Genomic DNA, 15,923 nt, shown 5'->3' on the forward strand with positions numbered 1-15,923 from the left:
ACTTCCATGACACCTGAGAGTGAGGGGTGGGAAAGCTATGACCCTTGGGCCAAGTCCAGCCCATCTGTCTGCCTTTGTACATAAAGTTTTATTGGAACACAGCCAGGCCCACTGTATTGTCCATGACTACTTTCCATACAACAGAAGAGCTAAGGAGTTGTGACAATAAGGCCTTAAAGCTGAAAATATTTACACTCTGGCCAGAAAAAGCTGGCTAGGTCGGTGCAGTGGCTCATGCCTATAATCTCAGCATTTTGAGAGGCCAAAGAAGGAATTCGAGACTAGCTTGGGCAACACAGTGAGACCCCATCTCTACAAAAACTTTTTTTTTTTTTTGGGACGGAGTCTTGCTCTGTCACCAGGCTGGAGTGCAGTGGCATGATCGCGGCTCACTGCATCTCCGCCTCCCAGGTTCATACGATTCTCCTGCCTCAGTCTTCCGAGTAGCTGGGACTACAGGCGTGTGTGTGCCACCATGCCCAGCTAATTTTTGTATTTTCAGTAGAGACGGTATTTCACCATGTTGGCCAGGATGGTCTCGATCTCCTGACCTTGTGATCCACCCACCTCAGCCTCCCACAGTGCTGGGATTACAGGTGTGAGCCACTGTGCCTGGCTGCTACAAAAGCTTTTAAGAATTAGCTGAGCATAGGCGTTTGAGACCAGCTTAGCCAACATGGTGAAACCCCGTCTCTACTAAAAATACAAAAATTAGCCAGGTGCGGTGGCAGACGCCTGTAATCCCAGCTACTCGGGAGGCTGAGGTTCAGTGAGCCGAGATTGTGCCACTGCACTCCAGCCTGGGGGACAAGAGCAAGACTTCTTCTTAAAACAAACAAACAAGCAAACAAAAAACCCCTAGAGGTCTGCACAATGAGCTAGCCACTGGTGCCTGCTCAAGGCTCCATACAGCATTCCTATTTGCCATCAACACTTTGTGAGTGAATCTCCGGATCTGCTGGTTACATCTGGCCCAGGTGGCAGATCAGCTCGCACGCAGCCTGGACTGGCTGCAGAGTCTCTGATGCTCTGGACCTCACTCCAAATGAAAAGCCTTATGGGGTGTATGGAAAGTAAATGGATTGAAGTAGCACATCCCAATGTGGTACAAGTTGTCACCAAAATCCAAAAAGTCCACGAAATGTCACAGCATCAACCCAACAGCACCCCTCCTCAGCAGTCTAAGTCTCAGCTCTGTGGGGCCCCTCCTCTGAGCTTCTAAGTTTTCATCTTTCAAACTCTTCCCCTTGTCCCTTAAGGACTAAGGGTGGTAGCTGCTTTCTGCCGTTGCTACTGCCATGACCTCTTAGTTTTCTTTTTACCCTTTAAGTTAGCTGTTAACAATTTTACATTTAGTTAACAATTCTTTATACTAAATGCTGTCTGTTCAAATAACTGATATGATTCTATTCAAGTAAATGGGGCTGGGTTTTGTTTTGTTTTTGTTTTTGTTTTGAGACAGAGTCTCGCTGTCGCCCAGACTGGAGTGCAGTGGCATGATCTCGGCTCACTGCAACCTCCGCTTCCTGGGTTCAAGCGATTCTTGTGCCTCAGTTTCCTGAGTAGCTGGGATTTTTGTATTCTTAGTAGAGACGGGGTTTCACTGTGTTGGCCGGGCTGGTCTTGAACACCTGACCTCAGGTGATCCACCCACCTCAGCCTCCCAAAGTGCTGGTATTACAGGCGCGAGCCACTGCGCCCAGCCCAGGTTTTGTTTTTGTTTTCGAAACAGGGTCTCGCCCTGTCGCCCACGCTGGAATCCAGCAGCGTGATCATAGCTCACTGTAGTCTCGAACTCCCAGGCTCAAGTGATCCTCCCACCTCAGCCTTCCAAGTAGCTGTGACTATAGGCATGCACCATGCTCAGCTATTTTTTTTTTTTTAATATTTAGTAGAGACAAGGTCCTGCTATGTTGCCCAGGCTGGTCTTGAACTCCTGAGCTCAAACAGTCCTCCTGCCTCAGCCTTCCAAAGTGCTGGGATTACAGGCGTGAACCACTGTGCCTGGCAATCGGTGCTGTTTTGTATCCATTCTGGACCCTGCCAGACTGGACCCTGCCAGACTGCCATCCACCAGGTTTAATGCCAACTGTACTTACTCAACTACTTCCTGCTCATCAGATCTGATCAGCATAATGTTGTCAATGTAGGGGACCAGTGTGAGGCTATGTGGACTGCAGAGTTCAAGTTCTTTGCAGCCTAAATCAGGACAGAAAGTGGGAAAATTGATGTTGCACTGAGCAAGACTGTGAAGATGTGAACCCTTGCCTTCTGGTAGCCCTTGGAAACTGGTATGAAGAAAAAAGCATCTGCCAGGTTAGTAACTCACACCAGCTGCCAACAGCTGTGCTGACTTGCTCCAGTAGAGAAACTTCATTTGGGACAGGAACTGCAATTGGAGTCACCCCGATCACGTTGACAATAATCCAAAGTCATTCTTCCAAAATCCATCTGCCTTCTGTACAGGCCAAACGGACCAGCTGAATGGGGATGGGATCACTACCCCTGCTTCTTCCAAGCTGTTAATGGTGACACCAATCTCCACAATTTCCACAAAGGTTAGAGAATTGCTTTTGAATTACTATTCTGGGAAAGACAGGGAGTTCCAGGAGCTTCCACGTGGCTTTTTCTACCATAATGGCCCTGACTCCATGGGTCAGTGCGCCAATGACAGATTCTGCCAGCTACCATGTGTGTCTATTCCAGTTATACAACCAGGACCTGGGAAAACACAGAGTGGTACCGTGGCCCCATCAGGCCCCTTCTGAGTTAACCTGGGTTCAGATTCCATCAATCACTTGACCACATAAGCCCCACTGTGTGGCCTACCAGTCAAAGCAGGAAAAATCAAAATGATATGTCATCCATGAAAATGACAGGGAGTTGTCTAAATAGCTAAAAGCCAATAAAAACACTCAATGCTGAGGAGCCTGTATAGAAACTGTTGTAGTCTTTCTGGAAAATAATTCAACAAAATATCACAAAAGCCACAAAAAGGGTCTTCTTCTTCCCCCGGGTTATTCTATCCAGAGAACCAATCCTAAGAAAATAGGCTACAATGCAGGCAAAGCTTTTGTGCATAAAGATGCTTGTTGGCCGGGTGCAACGACCCATGCCTGTAATCCTAGCACTTTGGGAGGCCAAAATGGGTTAACCACTTGAGCCCAGGAACTCAAGACCAGCCTGGGCAACAAAATACAAAACCATTAGCCAGGCATGGTGGTGCACACCTGTAATCCCAGCTACTCAGGAGGCTGAGGTGGAAGGAGCACTGAGCCTGGGAAGGTTGAGGCTGCAGTGAGCTGTGATGGCACCACGGCACTCCAGTCTGGGCAACTGAGTGAGACCCCAATCTCAAAAATAGAAAAAATGTTTGTTAATGGTTATTTATAAGAGCACAAACAATAAAAACACCTGGAAACAACTAGTTATGAAAAATGGCTAAATAAATTATGGTACATCCACATGGGATTACTAGTATGCGGCCAGGTAACATTCTGTTTAGGTTAAAACAATAATATTATATTTGGCCTTCGAGATGGGCAAAGCTTTTATTTTAAAGACTGATGACACTGACTGTTAGCAAGAGTATGGGAAATTTCACATTCTCATGCACTTTTGATAGGAATATAAATTGGTGAAGTCTTTTGGAACAGCTATTTGGCAGTATACACTTAGAAAAAATTCATACCCTTTGACCCAGCACTTTCACTTCTTGGAATGTATCCCTCCGGAACACTCCCACAAATCCATAGGCCAAGTTTATCGTAACACTGGCTATGCTAGCAAAACTGGAAGCCATCCAAATAGCCATCAATATGGGATATGGTAAATAATTCATGCTGAGCCACACAATGGAATCCTTATATCCTCACTTGAATTTTAAGCAGGCATCTCAAATGATCCGTGCCCAGAGAAAACTCTCGTTTCTCGGCCCCAGCAAACTGCTCCTCCCATGTCCTCCTTAGAGTGGAAACCGGCCTCGCCGTTCGCCAGGTGCCCTGGCCAAACCCCACAGTCACCCCAATTCCTCTTTTCCTCTTAGGCACATCCAAGCTGGCTGCATGCCTGACACAGCTGCCACTCAAAGGCAACATCTTCTCTCATCCATGCCCTCCAACAGCTTCCTAAATGGACCATTGTGTTTCTACTCTTGTCTCACTAAGGTGTTCCTCGAGACAGCAGCCAGTGCAATCATTTTTAAATGATTTAAAAATTAGATACCGCTGGTCTTGTATACAATGGAATATTATTCAGCTGTAAAAAGGAATGCAGGTCAGGCACAGTGGCTCACGCATGTAAACCCAGCACTTTGGGAGGCCAAGGTGGGTGGATCACGAGGTCAGGAGGTCGAGACCATCCTGGCCAACATGGTGAAACCCTGTCTCTACTAAAAATACAAAAATTAGCCAGGTGTGGTGGCGTGCGCCCATAGTCGCAGCTACTCAGGAGGCTGAGGCAGGAGAAAATTGCTTGAACTCAGGAGGTGGAGGCTGCAGCAGTGAGACGAGATCATACCACTGTACTCCAGCCTGGGCGAGAGAGCAAGAGTCTGTCTCAAAAAAAAAAAAAAAAAAAAGGTGCGGGGAATGCAGTACTGGTATATGCCATGATGTGGATGAACTTTGAAAAGTTGGAAATATCATGCCAGGTGAAAGACCATATATTGGATGTAGCCCACACATTGGATGATTCAATTTACGTGAAATATTTGCAATAGGTAAACCCATGGAGACAGAAAGATGGGTGGTTGCCAGGGGTTGGGGTAGCGGGGAGGGAATGGGGAGCGACTGCTTAATGGGTATGAGTTTTCTGGGAGGTTATGAAAATGTTTTGGAGCTGGATGGCAGTAGTGATTGCACAACACTGTGAATGTACTAAATGCCACTGAATTGCACTCATTAAAGTAGTTATTTTTATGTGACATAAATTTCACCTCGATAAAAAGGAGAAAAAAATTGATCAGGCGGCTAATGCCTGTAATCCCAGCACTTTGGGGGGCCAAGGCAGATGGATCATTTGAGGCAAGGAGTTCAAGACTAGCATGGCCAACAAGGCAAAACGCTGTCTCTATTAAACATATAAAAATTAGCCGGGCATGGTGATGTATGCCTGTAATCCCAGCTACTTGAGTGGCTGAGGCACAAGAATTGCTTGAACCCAGGAGGTGGAGGTCGCAGTGAGCCATGATCGTGCCACTACACTCCAGCCTGGGCTACAGAGTGAGACTCTGTCTCAAAATAAAATAAATAAAATAAAATATCATGGCACATTCCTTGCTTAAAACTTTTCTTTTTTTTTTTTTTTTTTTTTTTTTTGAGACGGAGTCTCGCTCTGTTGCGCAGGCTGGAGTGCAGTGGCCGGATCTCAGCTCACTGTAAGCTCCGCCTCCCGGGTTTACGCCATTCTCCTGCCTCAGCCTCCCGAGTAGCTGGGACTACAGGCGCCCGCCACCTCGCCCGGCTAGTTTTTTTGTACTTTTTAGTAGAGACAGGGTTTCACCGTGTTCGCCAGGATGGAAAACTTTTCAATGGCTTTGCAGCACAATAAAAATAACAGCCAAGGCCAGGCACGGTGGCTCACACCTGTAACCTCAGCACTTCGGGAGGTCAAGGCAGGTAGCTTGCTTGAGCCGAGGAGTTCAAGACCAGCCTGGCCAATGTGGCAAAACCATGCCTCTACAAAAAATACAAAAATTAGCCAGGCATGGTAGAGCGTGCCTGTAATCCCAGCTACTGGGAAAGCTGAGGTGGGAGGATCGCTTGAGCCTGGGAGGTTGAGGTTGCAGTGAGCCAAGATGGCACCACCGCACTGCACCACCGCACTCCAGCCTGGGTGACAGAGCAAGACCCTGTTTCAAAAACTAAAAAATAATAAAAAATAACAGCCACACTCCTTAGCAGTGACTGTGAGGCCCTGTGATGTGGGCCCTGCTCTCAGATCTCTCTGCCCCTCACTCTTTCCCCTTAACCAACTTTTCCCCTCAAGTCTTTATACACATGGGCTCTCTACTTGGAAAACACTCTTCCCCCAGATCCATCCTTTCACTCAGCAATTATTTACTGTGCACCAGCTGGGTGTCAGATGGTTCTAGGCGCTGGGGATGCAGAAGTGAGGAAAATAGTCAAACTTCTGCCCTCGTGAAACCCTCCCTGGTGGGTCTTCTCAGGACTGTATTCCCCACCCCTTTTAGGTCTGTTCTCAAACGCTACCCAACCACCTTGTCTAAAACAGCATCCACGCACCAGACACTTTTATCTCCTTACCTCGCTTCACCTAACACGATATTAATATATCCCCTGTCAGTTTCCCCCACTAGAACATCAGCAGTGCGGGTGGGGGGCGGGAAGAGGGGGGACAAGGAGCACATCTGCTCATTACACTGCTGCCCCCTAGTGGCCGAAATGGAGTGGGCGCAGAAGAGTCTCTCAATAGTTATTCAGTAAGTGATTTTGTTTTTCAGTAGCTGGTTTGTTTTTGTTTTTGTTTTTGTTTGAGACGAAGTTTCGCTCTTGTTGCCCAGGCTGGAGTGCAATGGCGCGATCTTGGCTCACCGCAACCTCTGCCTCCCAGGTTCAAGCAACTCTCCTGCCTCAGCTTCCCGAGTAGCTGGGATTACAGGCATGCGCCACCACATCCAGCTTATTTTTTTTTTTGTATTTTCAGTAGAGACGGGGTTTCTCCATGTTGGTCAGGCTAGTCTTGAACTCCCAACCTCAGGTGATCCGCCTTCCTCGGCCTCCCAAAGTGCTGGGATTATAGGCGTGAATCACTGCGCCTGGCCTAAAGGTAGCTGCTTTTAAAGACGAGGCAGATCTGTGTGTACTAACATGGGAAGATGGCCAAGTCATAAGTAAAAAAAAGCAAACTACACAGCAGTAAGTATAGCAGGATATCATTTTTACAAAAATAAAAATTTAAGAAATTTAGGCCAGGCATGGTGGCTCACGCATGCAATCCCAACACTTTGGGAGGCCAAGGTGAGCAGATCACCTGAGGTCAGGAGTCGAGACCAGCCTGGCCAACATGGTGAAATCCCTGTCTCTACTAAACAATACAAAAAATTGGCCGGGCATGATGGTGGGCGCCTGTAATCCCAGCTACTCAAGAGGCTGAGGCAGAAGAATTGCTTGAACCTGGGACGTGGAGTTTGCAGTGAGCCAAGATCGTGCCACTGCACTCCAGCCTGGGCAACAGAACAAGACTCTGTTTCAAAAAAATTAAGAAATTTAAAAATGTACCTGTATTAATAAATTTGTAGAAAATGAATTGGATGAATATGGTCTCTGAGGTGTGAGACCATCATGTATATCCAGTGTTTCTGCTATTCGTACCATTTGATGTTTTATCGTTTGGTATTACATATATAAACAGAAAATAAAGGAGTTCCTTCTCAAATAATTGCTTATGAAAATTTGATGGTATGCAAAAATGCTTTTTTAATGCATAAATACTTGCTATTGTTGTGCAAAATGGGATTATACTTAGTACAAATATGTTTTATAACCGGAAACACAGTATAATGTAACATTTTTTTAGTGAGATGGACTTTATTTAGTTAGTTATTTTTATTTTTGAGACAGAGTCTCGCTCTTGTTGCCCAGGTTGGAATGCAGCACAAGCTTGGCTCACTGTAACCTCCACCTCCCAGGTTCAAGCGATTCTCCTGCCTCAGCCTCCTGAGTAGCTGGGATTACAGGTGCACACCACTATGCCTGGCTAATTTTTTTGTACTTGTAGTAGAGATGGGGTTTCACCATGTTGGCCAGGCTGATCTTGGGTGATCTGCCCGCCGTGGCCTCCTAAAGGGCTGGGATTACAGGCGTGAGCCACCGTGCCCAGCCTATTTTTTTAAAACAGGGTCTCACTCTGTCGCCCAGGCTGGAGTGCAGTGGTGCAATCATGGCTCACTGCAGCCTCAACCTCCCAGGCTCAAGTAACCCTCCCACCTCAGCCTCCTGAGTAGCTGGGACTACAGGCACATGCCACCACACTTGGCTAATTTTTTTCAATTTTTGTAGAGACAGGGTTTCACCATGTTGCCAAGGTTGGTCTTGAACTCCTGGGCTCAAGCTCCTCCCACTTCGGCCTCCTAAAGTGCTGGGATTACAGGCATGAGCCACTGCATCTGACCTGTTTATAATTTTTTGATGCATATATACCCACTATTTTTTGTGCAAAATGGGATTATAATTAGTATAAATAGTGTTTTATAACCTGAAACACAACATATGTAAAATTTCCAAATAACAAATAAGCATAAAAACAAGTATTCTGCAATATCTTCCTTCTCTGTACCAACCTATGTTTTTTGTTTGTTTGTTTGTTTGGTTGGTTTTGTTTCAGAAATGAGGTCTCGCTCTGTTACCCAGGTTGGAATGCAGTGGCACAATCATAGCTCACTGCAGCCTTGAACTCCTGGGCTCAAGCAATCCTCTCATCTCAAGCCTCCTCCCAAGTAGCTGGGAATACAGGTGTGTGCCACTATGCCTGGCTAATTTTTTGTAGAGACAGGGTTTCACCATGTTGCCAGGCTGGTCTCAAACTCCTGGCCTCAAGTGACCCTCCCGCCTCAGCTTCCCAAAGCACTAGAACTACAGGTGTGAGCCACCATGCCTGGACGTGTGTTTTTCACAATGAGTAACCATTTTAGAATTGGAAGACAAATACTACATGTCATTTGAAAATGCAATCTAGAAGACGATGCAACCCCCGAGGAGACAGGGTTGGATAAGGAATGTAAGCAGGAAAGTTGAAATCCACCACTATGTGCTCAGCTGAAGAAAAACTGCTGAGTGTGTGTGTGTGTGTGTGTGCGTGTGTGTGTGTGTGTGTGCATCTTCTCTTTTTAATTCCTTTTTTTTTGAGACTGAGTCTCACTCTCTCGCCCAGGTTGGAGTGCAGTGGTGTGATCTTGGCTCTTTGCAACCTCTGCCTCCCAGATTCAAGCGATTCTCCTGCCTCAGCCTCCTGAGTAGCTGGAATTACAGGCATGCGCCACCACGCCCAGCTAATTTTTGTATTTTTAGTAGAGATGGGGTGTCACCATGTTGGCCAGGCTGGCCTCGAACTCCTGACCTCAAGTGATCCACATGCCTCAGTCTCTCAAAGTACTGGGATTACAGGCATGAGCCACCACGCCTGGCGTGTGTGTACATCTTCTATCAGATGAAGAGAACTGGGGACAGCATTTCTAAAGACTCCTTGACAGAATCAGTCAATTGCCCATTCAACACTAACTTACTGGAAACCTGCCATGTGCCAGGCCCTGAGCTGAGGACACAGCAAAGTAGACAAGGCTCCCATCCCCAGGGTGTGGAGGCCACAGGTGAGGTGGGTGGGTATCGTCTTGGTCATGACAGCATCTATGACCTGTGTTGATCTCATCTGTCCCCTGTGATACCCCTCCAAGTTAGGGGTCACCACTCCCCATTTGAGGGGACACTGAGGCTCAGAGGGGGCAGCCACCTGCCTGCAGGTCACAAAGCCAGTAAGGAGTAAGTCCAGATTTGAACCCGGGGTTAGCCAACTCCAAAGCCCATGCTTCTAACCACACTCACATACAGACCGCCTCAAGAAAGATATCTAGCAGTAGTGACCACAAGTGAGCCAGGCATGTGCCAGGCTCCGTGCAAATGTGCTCTCATTTAAACTCATCAAAACTCACTGTCTGGGTACAGTGGCTCATGCCTGTAATCCTAGCACTTTGGGAGGCCAAGGCGGACAGATCACTTGAGGTCAGGAGTTCAAGACCAGTCTGGCCAACATGGTGAAACCCCATCTGTACTAAAAATACAAAAATAGCCGAGCATTGTGGTGCGTGCCTATAATCCCAGCTACTTAGGAGGCTGAGGCAGGAAAATCGCTTGAACCCCGGAGGCAGAGGTTGCAGTGAGCCGAGATCACGCCACTGCACTCCAGTCTGGGTGACAGAGTGAGACGCTGCCTCAAAAAAAACAAAAACAAAAAAACCCTCAGTGAGGGAGGTAACATTAGCCCCTTTCCAAGAGGAGTGACTGAGGTTCAGAGATAAGTGGCTTTCCAGGGATCATGTGGGAGCACTGGGGACCTGAAGCTGGCTCCTTCTGGCTCCTAACCAGTGCATTGCTACAGTGGACACCATGGTGGCTACCCAGACTCTGTTTCAGGAGTGGGGCACTCATTGCCTCAGCTACTCAGGGTGTAGGTGGCTGACGGCTCTCAGCTCTGTCAGTAGAAGAGTGTCCCTTCACCCAAAGTCCTGACTCCCCAAAAGCAGCCCATGTCCAGTGACGTATCAGTGGGTGCTTAAAGGCCTGGCACCCTTACCACAGGGGGAGGTCCTTGACGGCCAGTCCAGCTCCAGAGCTGCCTGTGGGGCGGCTAAGGCCCAGTTGTGACTGCAGCACAGCTCAATTCCTCTGCCCAAGCCTGCTTCCTTCCCTCCCGCATGGGGCAGGTTTCCAGGGGCTCGCCATCACACCTCCTGCCTGTACGTCTCCATCTCAGAGTCAGCTTCCTGGGACCCCGACCTAAGATCTTCTCTGTCCTTGAAGGCTAAGCTTTATCCTGATGGCCTCAGGGGCTTCCGTGAAAGCATACAAGTGACAGATCAGACTCGCACTGTAGAAAGGTTCTGCTGGAGAACAAGCTGGAGAGTGGAGAGACTGGAAGCCAGGAGGCCAGTAAGGAGGCTGATGAGAGGGGTGGGACCTGAATTCACACCATGGCAGTGATGGTAGGGAGAAGGCCAATGCCAGCCATGGCCACTGGGTGGAATAAATGGGTCATAATTCAAGACTGGCCAAGGAGCCCTGTGCCTGGCCCCGGGGATGACTGGCGGGATGCTGGTGCCCCAGGCTGTCTTCCATCTGGAAGTCACTCACCAGCTCTGGGCCACCCTGATGGGGTGCCCACCTTGGCTCTCCCAGTCTCTAGCCATGTGGCCTGGACATGAAACCCTGGTGTCTCATCGTACATTTGAGAAAACGGGGCTACCAGTCCCTTCCTCATTGGGTGGCCATGAGGAGTCAAGGATGGAGACAGTCAGAAAGCTCGGACAAGGCCCTGGCACAGCATGCCACTCCATCAATGTACTCCAGGCTTCCCAAGTTCCTGGCTGGAGGGCTGGAAAGGGCACGGGCCTTAAGTCAGACACACCTGGCTGCAGCCCTGTGTGTTAGGGACTCCAGGTCTCACACTGGGCAGTGATCCTCAGGCCATGAAGGACTGTTATGAGAATTATGTTAAGTAACACTTGAAAAGTTCCTCGCACATGGTGTGAAATCAACAAATGACAGCTGCTGCTGTTGTGATGACGGTGGTGACTATTCCTGTGCAGCTCGGCACAGCAGGGCAAGGCCAAGCCCCGCCTATCCTTCATGCTCCAGCTCCTCCTCCAGTGTTCTCCCCATAAATGTCACTGCCATCACCCAGATGCCCAAGCCAGACACAGGAGGAACACTCTCCCTTCTGTCCTCTCCTGCATCTCCCACCCTATGCAGTTACCAAGCCCTGGTGCTCTTTAGCCCTTCCCCTAGTCTCTAGCTCTGACTTCCTCCTGCCTGAGGCCCACCAGCTCATTCCTCATCTCCTCACTGGTCTTCCTGTTACCACTGCTTCCCCCAACCCCAGGGCCAATTCACTTGAGCCAGATCAAAACCCTTCAAGGGTGGCCGGGCACGGTGGCTCACACCTGTAATCCCAGCACTCTGGGAGGCTGAGGCAGGTGGATCACCTGAATTCAGGAGTTTGAGACCAGCCTGGCCAACATGGTGAAACCCATCTCTACTAAAAATACAAAAATTAGCCAGGTGTGGTGGCATGCGCCTGTAGTCCCAGCTACTCAGGAGGCTGAGGCAGGAGAATCATTTGAACGCAGGAGGCAGAGGTTGCAGTGAGCCAAGATTACCCCACGGCACCCCAGCCTGCCTGGGCAGCAGAGCAAGAGTCCGTCTCAGAAAAACAAACAAAACAAACAAACAAACAACAACAACAACAAAACCCAAAAACTCTTCAAGGGCATCCCATGGGCTTTCTGCTGAGGCCCACACCCTTTAGCCCACTCAATAAGAGCACATCGGGCTTGTTCACCATGGTATCCCCGGGGTATAGCACAGGGCTTGGTATACAGTAGACACCCAACAAATACTGGCTGAATGGAAAATGGATGAACACACAAATCTATGTATGTGCTGGCTATGCCAGTATGAATAATAACAATAATAAAAATAGTATAATCCCAGCACTTTGGAAGGCTGAGGTGGGAGGATTGCTTAAGCCCAGGAGTTCAAGACCAGCCTAGGCAACAGGGCCAGACCCCATCTCTACAAAAACCACAAAAATTAGCTGGGCATGGTGGCATATGCCTATAGTCCCAGCAACTCGGGAGGCTGAGGTGGGAGGATCACTTGAGCCCAGCAGGTTGAGGCCTCAGTGAGCTGTGATTGTACTACTGTGCTCCAGCCTGGGTGACAGAGAGAGATCCAGTCTCAAAGGAAAAAAAAAAAGGACACATGCATACAGCACCCACTATGCACCAAGCCCTGTTCTAAGTTCTTCATTGCATGTTGTTCTTCAGAACAACCCTATGTGCTAAAGGACTGTAATTCCCCAATTTTACAGTAGAACAAACTACAACCTAAAGAAATGTTAAGCACTTGCCCAAAGCCACACAACCAGTGCACAGCAGAGCTAAGATTCAAACAGCCAACCAGAAACACTCCTGGCTGCCACACTTTGCTGGCCGCAGGCCCCAAATCCTCTCACCCCACACTACTGAGTAGGCCCTGAGACACAAAGGTCAGACAGCTGTAAATAAGGACTGTTCCAGACTTCTGTGTTGGTGAAAAAAGGGCATCCAGTTCAGAGTGACTTCAGGTGCAGGGCTACTCCCTTGGAGCCTGCTTATTTCTGGGATACCAGATGAAAGAATATTTCTGAGCCTACGTGACTAAAGATCAGGCTGTGGAAACAGGTCACGAGAAAGCCTACACCCTCAGGTGGGCATAGAGCTGTCAGCTCTGGGGCTACTCATCTCCTGTCTCACCAGGGGCCTCTTTGGGCTTCAGGCTTTAAAATTCACCCTGAGCTGGGTACAGTGGCTCACACTTGTAATCCTAGCACTTTGGAGGTGAGGTGGGCAGATCACTTGGGGCCAGGAGTTCAAGACCAACCTGGCCAACATGACGAAATCCTGTTGCTCCAAAAAATACAAAAAGCAGCCAGGCATGGTGGCGCACCTGTAATCCCAGCTACTCAGAAGAGGCCAAGGCAGGAGAATCGCTTGAACCTGGGAGGTGGAGGTTGCAGAGAGGCAGAGGTTGCTATGAGCAGAGATCGTGCCACTGCACTCCAGCCTGGGCAACAGAGGAGACTCTGTCTCCAAAATAAATAAATAAATATAATAATAATAACAATAAAATTCACCCTGACCTTAAAACTCACCCTGGGGCAGAAGTTTTCAAGCCAGCTGGCAGCTTTATGGGGCAGCGCCTCGGGGCCTGCCTGTGGGGTGGGGCGGGAGGCCCCCCTATCTCTGCCTCCACCAGAGCAGCTCTGCTCTTGCCCAGGGTTCTGAGGGAGCTTGCAATTGGAAAAAAAGTTCTGCTATCAAAATAACTTTTGAAAGTCAGTGCCCTAAGGGATAAACGTCCTTGTCAAGCAAAGTGGCCCTCTCGTGTCTTTCCTGGTGATGTTCAGGGGGTTGGATGCTGTAAATTCTGGCATGAGAGAGAGGAGGGTGAGAATCTCTGATGAGCTCAGTAAAGTCTAACGTCAAGGTCGCCCTGGCCATCTCTGGCCACAGTCTCTTGCTCTGCACACCAGCTCTGGGCGTGTCCTAACCAGGGGCCTACTTATCTCCCAGGGCACAGTCCTGCCTCTGGGCAGTTGCGCCCATAGTTTCTCCCACCTGGAATAAAAAGAGGAACTACATTTCAGTCCCCTAGTATCTGCCAAGCAATGTATGAGGTACTTGTCCCCATGTCCCGTAACCCTCACTATAGACCTGCAAGGTATTATTATCCCCATCTTAGGGAGGGGAAAACTGAGGTTCAGAGAAGAGAAATGACACTTAAGGATTCAAATCCAGGATTGTCTGATGCCCAAAGATCCTTTCCACTGCACCCTTGCCTGCCACCTCCCATGGCCCTGCCTTCCATCCCTCCTCAGCTGCAACCAAATCCTGTCCATGCTCAGGCCTTGCTGGTTTCTCCAGTGCACCCCACTCCCTCGTATCACCCCACCTTTGTAGATGCTATTTCCTCTGCTCCAAATACGCTCCCCTTCCACACCCCCTTCACCTTGCTGACTCCTTCATGCCCTTTGGGAATCACTTTGGGTATCATCTCTTCTGGGAGGCCCCCCAGGATGCCTGACTGGGTCAGGAACCTTCTCTGGGCCCCTCCTCTGAGCTCCCCCATCAAAGCCCAGATGGCTCTGTGCTGTGGTCATTTGCTGTCTTGCACCCCAAAGAGACTCTAAGCTCCTGGGGGCGGGGTCCAGATCCACTGTACTAGTAGTGGGATCCCATGTCCAGCAAGGAGCAAGGAACATAGTAGGTGCTCAATAAACACCCACTGAACAGGTGAATGTGTGAGTTCTACACGCAACCCTCCAGGTCCATAACGTGCCAGGCCCTCCCTGGCAGGTGCTGGGCATAGCACACAGGTGAGGTGCACTTCCTGCTCTCAGCCCTGCCTCCTGCAGGAAGCCTTTGACCACCTCAGACCTTTTCCTGTTCGCCACTCCATGTCTCTTTCATTCACTTAACAAATATTTGCACACCGACTAATCCAAGGTGGCACGACAGGGGCATTTGGCAAAGCAGGACACAGGTGGTGATGTATGTACCACCTCTCGATGCATATACCACCTCTCCTCCTCTGTCCCATCCCATGGCACCCGCCAGGCACAGGCATACAGCACAACATCAGTGAGGTGGTCTGAGGAGCCCTTCATGGCTCCTTCCACTTCTGCCACCGGCCAAATTCTAAGGTTTGACTTCTAAGGTTCTAAGGTTTGACTGCTTCTAAGGTTCGACTGGCTGCCCAGCTGCCTGCCCTCCCTCACTCGCCGGGTCCATGCCTCTTCCCCAGCCCCAGCCCAGCCGTACCCGGTTGATGAGCTCGCCAACCATGCCTGTCCAGGAGCCGTTGGGCTCGGGTGCCCCGTACAGCCCATCCTCCACCAACCGCAGGCGGTAGCGGAAGCGCAGCAGCTCGGCCAGCTCCCGCAGCATGTCCACGCAGAAGCCCTCGAAGCGTTCATTCCCTGACAAGGCCTGGAAGTTGGGCCGCCGCATGACGTACGGGTTCTCCTGGGTGGGCAGAAGAGAGCAGGGGTCAGAGACTGGGTGTCTAGGAGCTGGGTTGGGGATCCTAGAGCCCGGACCAGGCAGGTAGAGCAGGAATCTGCTTGCTGAGCAGGGATGATTTATTCATAGTACACATTTCTCACTTACAAATGCTCAGAGTGGGGAATAGACCTGAAAGCCAGGGAAAAACACATGGGCACTGCCAGTCCCTAGCAGATTGCAGGGAGCCATTTTAATCTCCAGCAGCCAACCTGACACTCATTGGTCCCAAGCTCAAATGCGTACGAGGGAGGAGGTAACTTTAGAGTGAGTCAGACTAGGTAGAGCTTGTGCCAAAGTGGATCAGGGGCTTTCAGATTTCGTATTACAACTCGCAGTAAAAGATACATTTTACCCTGCAACCCAAGTCACCCACACATGAACACACATAACTAGACTTAATTCCACAGAACAGTCCTTGCCCTAGTAACTATGGGCAATACACTGATATTTTCTGTTCTGCTATACTTCACCTTTCCACATGTCCGGTAATGACTCACCAAACCAACTTCATGAGCCACCAATGGGTCCAAGAGAGTATCCTTCACCAGGGTTTAGCTCCAGCCCAGTGCCCCATGAGGGAGGGAGG

General features: G+C 49.4%; 2 protein-coding genes and 1 long non-coding RNA gene across 15 annotated transcripts in view; 2 read left to right on the top strand and 1 right to left on the bottom strand.

The window, feature by feature from the left end:
• Positions 1-15,923, top strand: part of LOC144337526 (uncharacterized) — a 211,581-nt gene that overhangs the window by 38,210 nt on the left and 157,448 nt on the right. The window lies entirely within an intron of this gene.
• GRIK5 (glutamate ionotropic receptor kainate type subunit 5) overlaps positions 1-15,923 on the bottom strand; it is a 79,093-nt gene that overhangs the window by 33,662 nt on the left and 29,508 nt on the right. For all 13 annotated transcript variants that reach the window (XM_077982912.1, XM_077982915.1, XM_028838863.2 and 10 more), the window contains exon 12: positions 15,095-15,298. In XM_077982912.1, coding sequence (XP_077839038.1) covers positions 15,095-15,298 — 204 coding nt within the window. The remainder of the gene's footprint in view (positions 1-15,094; positions 15,299-15,923) is intronic.
• On the top strand, positions 323-5,975 carry LOC144337544 (uncharacterized). Its single transcript, XR_013410750.1, has 3 exons — positions 323-443; positions 1,564-1,921; positions 3,215-5,975. It is a non-coding gene; the product is annotated as an uncharacterized LOC144337544 (long non-coding RNA).

Source organism: Macaca mulatta, chromosome 19 (assembly GCF_049350105.2).
Source record: "Macaca mulatta isolate MMU2019108-1 chromosome 19, T2T-MMU8v2.0, whole genome shotgun sequence".
Lineage (NCBI taxonomy): Eukaryota > Metazoa > Chordata > Mammalia > Primates > Cercopithecidae > Macaca > Macaca mulatta.